Below are 12,924 nucleotides of genomic sequence, written 5' to 3'. Positions count from 1 at the left end.
AGTTGTAGGTAAAGGTAAAGTTGGGTATTTTTTCCTACAGTACATGACATTTCATTTTCCACACTAATATTAAAGATTCAACCAAACACACAATAGTATGTAATTAATTACGTTTTAACAAAATATTGTCACATTTAAAGCACCATTACTCAAAAAAAAAACTTTCCAGTGTCATGATTAGTGAGTATAACAATGTTACTTCAAAACCTCTTCCTTCCATATGTAAATGCACACCCAGAAAAAAAACAGACATAAGCACCTTCACCTGCTCTCAGGTACTTCTACTTCTTTCTTCATCTTTCCCCATGTGATACGTTCAAGCCCCTGTCACATTGTGTGTATAGAATATGATCTCCATTTCTTTGAAAACCAATACAGATTCATCCATTTTCAGACATGATTCATTTAGTTATAAGGTAACTGGGGGCTGGATTGGTATCCCATCAGCCCCCTGTCTACTGGAAATATATTCTTAAGTATTTGTAAGGCACCTTGTTAACGTGTGTGCCCTGTGAATAGAGCTATATAAAATAAAAATTAAGGGATGAATGGATTTTTAATATCACATGGTGTGCAATATTACGTAACTGAATTTACAGAAGGTTTTAAAGCAATGGTTGCTAAAATAATCCGATTGCCACATACCACAGAGTACTGACACATTGGCCAATATGCCTGGAGTTCAGCTCTTAGGTTTGGTATGTCTGCTAAGCTCCTTTCACCCCAGCACTGAAAGAGTGAGTGCACTACCATCACCTGCAATCACCCTGTTTCCACACAGTGTGAGCCTTCATCAATTGTGAAATATAATACATTTTTACAAAAAGTAATATTGATCCACTACTCAGGTTGCTTTGTTACATCTTGATTTACTGAGTCAGCAGGCAAAAAAGCAATTTTTGAGTGCTAGTACTTTTGAAGAATAAAAACATTAACATAGCATAAAAAATAACATAAAACATTAAAAACAATAAAAACAGAATAAAACATTAATGCACGAAAAAGAACATATTCTAATTAATGAGGAAAAAATGTAAGGAATACAGAAGATATAGTGTAATTTTCCCATTAGAATGATAATTAGAGTTTTACAATGAACAACAAGGTACGAGACCACACAGTACTGTTGCTTTCAACACAATATTTAACAATAATTTGTATTTTCAGCCTTTTTTAAAGCCAAAAAGCGTTTTCTCTCAGAGCTGTATAGTAAGAATCAGGTAAAAATCCCATATACAACTCTAATTATTGATGCCATCTATGCATCAAAATCATAAGAGAAATACCGGAAAAGCATGACAACATGAATGATCGGAGTAGACTTTGCTGACACCATCATTCATTAATACTGCTTAAATAGGTAAATAATTATAGATTTCAGACACAGATCTATAGTGTATTATAGCATTATAGCTTACACAGCAATTAACCACTCATTACAAAGAGATACAAAAGAGTACCAGATTGCATATTCGTTATTCAAATCTATATAGTTGGTACAATATACTATAGAAAGTTGGTTTTGCTTTGACAAAAATAACAATCATTACCACTAATTATATAGATAGTAAAATGCAAATGAATTATATATGCATACTTTAAAGTAGTTTCAAAATATGCTTTGTTATTCTATGTCTAAACTTGGTAGTGTGCTTTCTTTATAAAAGCATCTAATGAGAACAATAAATATATAAACATTTTGCTCCATTTAATTGATCACTTAATCTGAGTGGTAATAAAAATGATCAAGCAAGACGAAATTTATCTGACCCCCATTACCACCCTGATATGCTGTGTACAGTACATCATAGCTGTAAATTGATCCTTTGGGTCTAATGCACATTTCAAACCCTAAAGCCTCTGAACCACTAGAGGGACCCCAACATTTCTCTTAAAATCCACTGTATTGTCTGTCAGCATATATATAATACCGTGTGTGTGTGTGTGTGCGTGTGTATATATATATATATATATATATATATATATATATAGATATATAGATAGATAGATAGATAGATAGATAGATAGATAGATAGATAGATAGATAGAAATATATATTTATAAAGAGAGAGATAGAGTAAGGTGTTGTACATATATTACCCTAACCTCTCCTTAAATAGTTTTATAATTGGCAAATTAAAGCTGCTTTTTAGTCTTCAGTGTATTACAAAAAATTTGAGGATCAAAGAAACATATTCTGTCACTTGTTTAAAGATAAAAAAGGACTGTGTTTTTAATTAGTTAACAATATATCATATGTGCTGACTACTTTTTTTATGAAAAAGTGTTTATCTGTCATTTTCTTTATTATTTTTTCTTTTCTATAGCATAGCATTATACATATTATTGATTTATTTATTTTTACACTGCTCTGCATTAGGAATGTACTCAAGGCGTAAAAAAAAATCATAAATAATCCTCAAGATTCACACTGTGCTTTTTATATAAAACATCCTCTATGAGACCCAGGGGTGCTTAAAATGTGTGTTATGAGCATCACATTTTTTAGTTCAAAATTATTTTAAAGACCACTTCAATTAAATACATTTGTGGGCAAAGGAAAATAATTTTATAACATTTTGAAATTTAAATTTATTCTAAATGACAGCCAAGAATATATTCCCTAATGAAGGATTTAAATGTTTCTATAAAGTTGTCAAATTATTATTATTTTTTTTTTCTGTGGGCTGGCAAATGTTGCTGTGGTAAGTGCTTACTACCTCATGGATTCAGAATCTGGGTTCAAATCCTGCTCTCATTTGCTGTCTGTGGGAATTTTGCATGTTCTCCCTGAGTTTCTGTTGGAGTTTGTTTTCTGGGTTTTCTCCTTTTCTTTTAAATCCTCAAATGCATGCAGGTTAGTCTAACTGGAGATTCTCGTTTTATCTTATGTGGGTGTTTTCTTTTCTGGAGCCTGTGATGGTCTGTCTCCCCATCCATGGTTTATTTCTGGTAAGCTTTGGCTCCCTGTGACCCTGCATTAGATACAATCAGGCTGAGAATGTTCTGCTGAAATAATGTTACAAAAAAGAGTAAACTATTCCATATACTGTATTTCACTTGTCTGCTTTACAACTTGCACATTTGTTCCTCTATCTTATCCAATGTATAAAATAACTGCAGAGCATTATTGGGAAAAGCTGCTAGGCAATGGAAAGCACACACACTCACTTTCAAACCACACCATTTTCAAAACAGCAGTTAACCTAAAATGGATTTCTGTAGTTGCATCCTTCTCAACACAGAAACCGGCCTCAAATAGGACAAAAGCACACACACTCAAGAGCTGTGCTGGAAATTAAGCACAAGTATATGGAGCTGTGAGCCAGCAAGACTAACCACTGAGTCATTGTGCTGCCCCATTAAGATAGATAGATAGATAGATAGATAGATAGATAGATAGATAGATAGATAGATAGATAGATAGATAGATAGATAGATTATCACAAGAGAGTTTATTTAAATTCAACAAAATCCCTGAATTTAGCCACACAAGTAACATTAGTCTTAACAGTTTGTTTTAACACAATTTTTAATATATTCATCCATCCATCTTTTTACTGAGCCCCTTTACAATAATACAGTCTTATGGTTGCTGAACCTTTGCTAAGACTCCATAGAAATATTTTGCTCAGAAACAATGTTTCAATGGCATTTTTTTTTCCTTTCCCCTTTAGGTCTGTATTTACATGCTACAGAAATATACTGGTTAAAATTAACTTGCTGACTGTTACAAACCATGAGCCTCAATTACTAGAAAAACAGAGCGCAGTTTATGTTTTATGATGCTTTGACAAGCGGGTGCAAATTTTAAAAATATAGAAGCATTTTGCAGTTGAGCAAAAAGTCCTTTTGTTCAATAGAAATCGGTGGTAAAATCAGCAGCTAGTCTGAGTTTTGATTGTTGTGATGATTGCTTTCTTTAAATGCCATAATTGGTTATGTAATATTAGCTTCAAGTATTCTGGCAAAGAATGAGATGGAAGATAAGTATTCTCTGTTATCAAAGACTTTGCTATTCACTTTAGTGTTGAACTTTGCAAAGCTTTTGTGAGCTGCATTCAAATTTTAACCATTTCTCATTCAAGTGCAAAGTTGTGCCATCTGGTAATATTTGGCTAAGCAGAATGTTTTTACCTAAAGTTAGGTGATTAGAAGTAAATTGAAAGGACATTGCTAAAGTGTTGATGGCAGGCAGATGTCCTTTGAATTATCACGCCATGCCAATGAGAAGTCTACATTGTTATGTGATTAAATTCCTGAGCATTTTTCAGGCTTTAAAAGTTAATCCTGTTTTATTTGTTAATGCCATTAAAAACTTTGAAATATGGATTATAATAAATGTAAAAAAAAAAAAATACACAAAATATCTGATGTCTATGCTTTTTGGCATGTCCCATGATTTGGTAAAACTTCCATTCTCAGTAACTGTATTAGGCTGGTGGTTATACCATTTATGTGCTCTTAGAAGCTGGAAATGTTGACAGATCTTACAAGGGGGGCATACGGCATCTGACCAGTTTATTGTGTCTCTGTATGTACTCAGTTTTAGCCACTGAGCACCCACTGATTAGGTGTTTGTCCATACTGACCACTTTGGCCAAGTGCAGGAATGACAGGTCTCCAGACAGAAAAATAAATTTTAGGTCGCCAATTGGATTGTCCCTTTTATTGTGTGCAGTCAATGAAAAAGGAAAACAAAAGAAATGAAGCTCTTTGCCATGCATCCCATAATCTGGAATTCAATAAACAAAAGGTGTTGATGTCAGTCACTTCAAGTGGAGCTTTATCGGGTGGTTGCTCTGGCCAGTAAATGACACCTCCTTCCAGTAGGTATGGGGCTTTATGGTGGCTGGACTAGAATGGGCGGGGTCAAATGCCTTCACCAGGCAGATTCTGAGTGCTGTGGGGAAAGAAGCAGAAGACAAAGTTAGTGACAACACCCTTTCTCTGTTCGGAGGGTTACTACATACCTCAACAGAGCCTGTGAGGAGTTTGTCTGACGTATATGCGTGACACCATTCTGCACTGATATGATGCTAGTACCAGTAACAAAGAGAGCTTTGATTTTATGCTGCCATGAGAAATCCTTATTTTGTGTTTTAGGTGGGCATCTGTGTCTGGTTGTTGCATGTGTGTTGGATATTTTTCAGGAAAGGCTTTTTGTTCGCAAATGCATTCCAACTCTGTTATAGTGAGTTTGACGGAACCGATCCTATTTGCTCGTTATAAGCGGAATTCGCCATAACCAGGAAATGCGAATTTGACAAACAAATAACCCATTCTATTAAAGTAATAGTGATTTACTGAAAAACGTACATTTAGCCCATAATGAAGACATACATTAAGTACAATATACTATTTTCTAAGAAAGTCCAAAATACTTTTTTGTTTTAAACTTTGTAATGTACCATCACGCAGTTTTCCTCTTAAAACGCTTGCTTTTTCGCGTCAGTCTCTTGAAAAATGCCATCAATCTTATTGCAGGCGTTTCCAGCATCAAACAATGTTGGTAAACTGTGTTCTAGTAAATCCAATATGCCAGCAGCGTCTTCCTCCTTGTCATCTTCCTTTTGAAGCAACGCGTTTATGATTTCGTTTTCAGCAGGAATTCCGCTAGTAAGCAATTCGTCATCCACGTGTTGATAGTCGTAATAATGTAATAATTTACATTATTAATTTCAGCATTGTTTTGGCGATCCCTTGTAGATAACAGTAATTCGTCCTCTTCTTCAAAAATATCAGATGTTGATTTCCTGAAGCGATTCTGTATGGTAACAGTCGTCACATTGTCCCAGGCAATAGATAAAAAATGTATTGCGTATTTAAATTTATTCCGCTAATTGGCTCGCAAAAGTCCAGGATGTGGTCAAGTGTTGTTCATAATAACGGAGATTTCGATCGTTATAACCGGGCAAATGTACATGCAAATAGCTGGAATATCTTTCAAAAATATTTTCTTTTTCATTATAACCGAGAAATCGTTATAACCGAGTTCGTTAAAACCGAGTTTGACTGTACTGTTTTCTGATTTCCTAGGCAGGAAATGATGCAGCGGTTAGTACTGCAACCTTACAGCTCCTGGTTTTACATCCCTACCCAAGCACTGCCAAGGTGGACTTTGTCCAGTTATCCCAGTTTCCTTTAAATATGTGCATAATTGATTATATTATGAGTGTGCCCTGAGCTGGACTGTCTCCCAATTTTGGACTGTTTCTTTCTTTGTACCCAGTGCTGCTGGATTAGCTGCAGACACCCTACAAACTGGACACCTTTACTTTTACCACTGTGACTGTTTTTTTTTTATTTTAAGCCAAGTCTGAAGTTGTCTTTTTTTAAAAATTTCTCTGTATTTGAGGAGAGTTACTGTTGTTTGTTTAATGCACCTGTAGTATTTCTTGTGCTTCTATAAAAAGCTAAATTTCACTCTTGGGAGAAATTACTATCTATCTATCTATCTATCTATCTATCTATCTATCTATCTATCTATCTATCTATCTATCTATCTATCTATCTATCTATCTATCTATCTATCTGTCTATCTGTCTATGTGTGTGCTTAGGGATTGTATGTGGGCTTGATAGAATCACTGATAAAAACATACTCAGTTCACTCTTCCATAAAGTGCTGCCTCTTAAACTTTGAAACTAATTTCTGTTGGAATATACTGTATCAGATTGGTCCATCTTGAAATGCTTCGGGCAGACATACAGAATGTAGAAGAGAAAGGAAATAAACAAAAAGAACAGAAGAGATGTGTAGGTGTATTTCCAGATATATTTTTTGTATGTCTGTACAGATTTAAAATGCGTTCCGGTTAAGCACCTGTTATTTAACAAAAACTGAAGAAAATATGAATATGAGCAAATATTCACATTGTGGTAAACTGATAAATACCAGAAATATGTTGCCTGTTAGTGCAGAAACTTGCATTAGTTACTCTTCTTAGCTCTTGGGCTAGTAGGAGATAAAACATGACCTCCTGAGAACCTTCTTTCCAAGTCTTCTTCTTGTTCAGATTCGGATGTTGAGTTTTGACAGATATCCTTTTCCAGGCAGTGTCTTGGAGGTATGATGCATCTTACATTTTGTGAGGGTTGAGCCAACAGCGCTCAGAGGGGGATGCAAACATTTTAATAGACTTTAAAATATTGTTTTTTATGTCGTTATTTTTATACTGTATAAAATACATAAGAGTATGGTAAGGATTTGGAGTCCCAGAAGAAATTCCCCATTTCATTTTCCTATTGAGAAGCTACATACAGTATTACATATAAGTGTATTGTGTTCTACTACCATAGGCTGTCTGTTCTCCCTCTTAGGTTATCAGAGTATCATTTAATGGTTTGGGGACTACATTTGTAGAAGCAGTGGTAGGCAGAGGCAGGGCAACATTAAAGGAATGCTCCAACCAAAAATTATGTTATGTGTTACTCACCTCATATGTTTTGTACTGATGACTGAGAAAATTTTTCAACCTTATGTTTTCATGAAGAGTGAAGATAAAAATATTTAGTAAATAATATAAGTCAATGCTGACTGATTCCAAATGACATGAAAAAAACAAAATCTCACGTTACTTGTGTCGTAACATCCACATGTCAGTTATCTAGTCGTTTGATCAGAATTTGCAAAACGCGTGCTTTTTTACTAAAATATAATTAAACAGATACTTCCTGAATATTCAGTCAGGGTATAAACAGGAAAGGCAACGCACATGGGAATGAGCTTTTGAACTGAAGACTGTACTCTTGACCAGTGAGTGAGGGGGAGAGTCAAATCTTCAGTTCAAAAGCTCAATCCCATGTGCATTGCCTTTCCTGATTAATGATGTGCACTGATTTTTCGGTCTACTTAATGACAAAATGCAAGTTTTTAGATGTTTTAAACAGACCACTAGATAACTGACAATGAGATTGAGTGACACGAGGTTTAGGAGATTTTTTTCTTTTTCCATGGACGTTTTTCATGTTGTTTGCCATTGTACAGCATTGGTAACCATTGGCTTGTGATATATCATAAATGTTTTATCTCCTTTCTTCATGAAACATGAGAATACAATTTTTTCCTTAATTATCACCACAAAACACACTGGGTAAGTAATGTATAAAAAATATTTTTTTTTATGCTGGAGTATTCCTTTTAGGCTTTTCTTCCTTTTCTCTTGGCTTAGAGCTATAGTGGAAATAAATTTCCTATACTTCTGAACTTCTACATCACTTCTTCCTTTGTTGCCTTTATTTTGGACCCATATGGGCAGTGGAATGGTCACTCTTCTGCCGTGACTTTTCCTTTTATACCTTTTCTAAGGGTCCAATTATTATTAAGTACACTTACAATTTTTCCAGAAAATGTGACAGTGATTACAATGGTACACCAATTATAAGACCAGAACACAGGGGTAAAGAAGAATTGTTCAATTTCAGTTTTACAAAATCTCCTGACTAGTTATTCGTTTTGCCTTTAAACAATGGAGCATGACGTGTACATCATTTGCAACATTTGATAAACATTTACGTGATCTAAGTAAGTCTATTAAAATTGTAAGTAGATTTAATAATGATATAATTTTTCCCCCAACAGTATTTAAACTGAACTACAGCGCCTCTGACAGTGATAAGAATGGAGTAAAAAATCGACTAAAAAAGTTTATATCCCGGAGGCCATCGATGAAAACTCTTCAAGAGAAGGGCATCATTAGAGGTAAGAGTAACCATGGTTGACAAAACAATAAAAATAATTGATTGATTACTTGATATGTACAGAATTGCAACAGTGTTCAATATGCCCAGTTAAAACATATTCACTGAACACCGTACAGATGTGGGAGGCTTGGTTAATTTACAGTCTCCTTAACCTCCTTTAATCAGGACAATTTTGGTGCACAGTAAGGCTGTTAATGTCACTAGTGTGAGAAGTGGCAGATGTCAAGAGAAAATATGATATTAGTTGGAGTATTTTAACTGTAAGCCTACTTTTAATTTAACTTCCTTTTTACACAACTGTGATAGACATCTTGTAGAAAATGTACACGATTAATCCATTTGATTGAATGTTGTAGAAAGTATGTGTGGTGGTGTAATGTGATACAGGTCATGTCAGCATCAAGAGTACTTCACACAGCTGCCATTGGGCCAAAGGAGGGAATACCAATGTAAACTGCCTTCCTTAAGTAGAATACATAAGTTTCATAATTCAAAAATCTAAATCAATAAAATGGCAAATGAAATCATATTTTCATTTTTGATAGTTGAATGAAATCTCAAGGCTGGAATGACCTTCTTACAATGAAAAAGAGGCTGCCACTGACCAAATTAGGATATTTCTTGTTTATTTTTGACAGCCTTATGTTTCTACAACACTATATTGGGCTAAGCAGTTTTAAAAAACGAATGAGTGAATGCAGCTTTGTACTAGTTAAGAAGGGGTGCTGTGGAGTATACATCAATGGTTTATCCATTCATCCATTATCCAACCTGCTATATCCTAACTGTAGGGTCACGGGGGTCTGCTGGAGCCAATCCCAGCCAACACAGGGCTCAAGGCAGGAAACAAACCCCGGGCATGGCGCCAGCCCTCTACAGGGCACGCACACACACACCCACACACCAAGCACACGCTAGAGACAATTTAGAATCACCAATGCACCTAACCTGCATGTCTTTGGACTGTGGGAGGAAACTCTATGGTTTAGTAAAATCTAAATATTTCTTGTCTTTGGCTGAGCATATTTGTTATATTCATATACTGACTATGAGGGGGAATTTAGCAGCCTAGAGGATAGTGGAGCAGAAATATGGAAATAACTCAAATTTGGTGCATTGTTCCCCCCATAATAAGGCCTTTTAGATCTGAACAGCCTACAATCTCCAATTGGTTGTTATTCAGTTCTAGTCCCCCCATATACACATTCAATTGTGAAACTGAGCAGACCCTTAAAATAATGAAGTCAACCACTATATGTACCCTGTATGGTTGGTACAGAATGCATGTGTATATCTGGATATTTTTTCACAAATACCTGATAAAGCTGGTTCCTCTATTTCTTTGCACATTTGAAACTGTAACTATATTCTTGTTTATAAGCATCCAGACCAACAATGAATCTGAAATCGCCAGGTCCACGTGTCCTTTTGCCCATTCCATGTTTTTTGCTACTTCAAATGCTTTCTGTAGCATGAACTATGACTGCCCTGCAGTTGCACTAATGTGTGAAGTGGGAGATTTTCCACGGTGTCTATAAGCAGCAATATTTTAAATTGATTGGTCAACCCCAATCTCTGGAACTTTTTCTTTTAAATGTAAATATATATGAGATTATACTCTCATGTGTGCACGCTTCTTTCACCTCAGGGTAAGCAGTTTGCAAGCTAATTATAAATTCTTCACTATTCTCATTGAAGGTGAGCCTGTTGGGTTTGACATACTAATCTCAGCAATTCATTTTGATTATTAATCAGTCTACCCACTCCCAAAATATTAGCAATATAATTAGTGGCAGTCATCACACATTTTATGTGGGAATTTAGCTATGCCAACAGAATAAAGAGTGGCTTCATTTCCATCTTTTAGATACAGACTTGTCAAGTCTCACAAGATATGTTTGAAACCTTTTTTTTATTGTGACTAGTAAATATATTGTTTTATATATATATATGTCTTTACAAATGTGTGCTTTGATTTAATTGTACTATATATGTAATAGTAATAGTGTATAGCACACTAGGGTTATTAATGGAAGTGTGCTTTGCAAGAATACATTGAAATGAAAATACAGTAGAATTCAGATAAAAAAATGGCAATAAATTGAAAGTTCAATCCATGTAACTTAATACATTTCAGGTGCCTAAGTAGAGAATATAAATAGTGGAGTGCTAAGTGTTCATGACATGAGAAAGAGACATACATAAATAAACACATTCTTGGTATCATTGTAATTCTGGTATCACATCAGCTTCATAATAGTTTATAGTTGATGTCAAATGACATTTATATGTAGCTGTAAGTGACACCCCAATGAAAACTATGGTTTAAAAGCAAATGTGAAATGAATCATGTCATCCTGCAGTCAGTTTTACATTCATGTTATGACCATATCAGTCACATTGTCTACCTATAATGAATAACAGCCATAAAACACAATTTGACATGACATCATACAGAGGATTTTGCATTAGTGGCAGTGCGCTGCCCCACTCTGACAACCATCTCAGGTGAAAAACAAGCACAGAACCGACAAGTATTCAGACATACATGAGCAAAAGCAAAATGTCAGTCTTTGCTTTCTTTTGGTTATAAACATAAAAATAGCTTTGATATTTAATCAATCTAAAATGTAATTATTCTGTGAAAATATATAGGTATTCATAAATGCCTTCGAATATCCCCTTTTTTCTGTTTGATATTTTTTGTATCTCTTCTTTTACAGTCTGCCTTGTGTTTTTGTCACATTATGTTGGTAATTGTAACATATTTGTTTCCCGTATACTCTATTTATTATAACTTTGAGAGCTTCAGGTTACATATAACATTAAAAACTTGAGTTTCACTTTTATATACAATACATTTGCCATTTTATTGTTTTGCATCTTTCATTCTTGGATCAGTGTCCTTTTTCTCATTATTAGAGTTGCATCCTGCCATTCTTCTCTTTATGATTCAGTTTAAAATGAACACTCTCTCTCTCTCTGTCTCTCTCTCTCTCTCTCTCTATATATATATATATATATATACTATAATAATAATAATAATAATAATAATAATAATAATAATAATAATAATAATAATTCTTTGCATTTATGTGATAGTGGATTGTGTTAAAATTCAACTCTGTATTTACTGTGATCTACACAAGTCTGCACTGCATGAGTTTAATGTGTACATTGTATCTTGTTTATGTGACTTTATCTGGCTGGAGCGGGGGGTTGCAATTGTTAGCAATCATAACTTTTTATGTTTTACACATAAGGCAAAAAATAAGACTACTTTAAAATAGATCATACAGTATATGTGCTCTGCCAACTTAACTTAGTGGGATTCTGCCAATTTACTAACTTCCTGTAACAGATGTCTATACAAGTGGCTCTCTATATCTTTCTCTTGAAACATTTAAAATGAAAAATGACATCTGCCGCTAGAGATTTTTTTTTTCTCTGGAAAAGAATGCAACCATCAGCCTAATATTAAAATATAAGCTACTCCTTTAAAAAGCTTGTTGATTTTCCATACCCTGATATTGACTAACTGTCTGTGTTTGATGTATGCTTCTTAGCCTAGTGTAGACTTACGGTTAGAGTTTAACTTGTTAGTTCTGCTTCTGTGGCCAATGCAGTATAACTACAGATGCCCCAAGATATTAAAATTGACTGTTCAAATGGACTGAGTGTGGGAGTTTTCATTGGGTTTAAATTGATAACAGCTGAGAGAAAGAGAGTGAAAAGATTAAGAGCATATATGGCAAGAGAAAGCATTTTGCTTGTATAATGCTGCGACACCAAAGAGACTGAGTTGTATGGGAAAATGCTTGTAATAAAAAGGGAGTTTGTGATTAATCATTAGATGTTATTATTTAAGTGGTAAACAATTTGACTTGGGAATTAACTTGAGAATAACCCCTTATAAAGGAGAAAAAACAAGCATATCTGAAACTATGCCAAGTTGTAAGTCTTTGCAGAACTTTTAAGTGCAGCTAGCATGCATTTCAGGTGGGATACAACACATTGTAAGAAATGTGATTTTATTTTATTAAGAAATGTGGGAGAATGAAAACAGGTAAAAAAATACTTACATTCTGTCAAGATCGCATTATGTTTTGAAAATTCTAACTACATAAAGCTACTGTATGTTAAATATAAATGAAAAAACAGAACTAAAGACATCCAGCATTAAAATAAGTGTTATTTGTATTGTTAGTGTGTGTGGGTG

At 34.4% G+C, this 12,924-nt stretch overlaps 1 protein-coding gene across 1 annotated transcript in view; it reads left to right on the top strand.

Moving 5' to 3' along the window:
- The window catches only part of arhgap15 (Rho GTPase activating protein 15), a 657,673-nt gene that overhangs the window by 361,581 nt on the left and 283,168 nt on the right, over positions 1 to 12,924 (top strand). The window contains exon 10 of the mRNA XM_039755090.1: positions 8,584 to 8,703. Within this exon, the coding sequence (XP_039611024.1) occupies positions 8,584 to 8,703 (120 nt within the window). The remainder of the gene's footprint in view (positions 1 to 8,583; positions 8,704 to 12,924) is intronic.

This window comes from Polypterus senegalus, chromosome 6, assembly GCF_016835505.1.
Source record: "Polypterus senegalus isolate Bchr_013 chromosome 6, ASM1683550v1, whole genome shotgun sequence".
NCBI lineage: Eukaryota > Metazoa > Chordata > Cladistia > Polypteriformes > Polypteridae > Polypterus > Polypterus senegalus.
The sequence above is the reverse complement of the archived record's forward strand: the minus strand, read 5'-3'. Positions and strand labels throughout refer to the sequence as shown.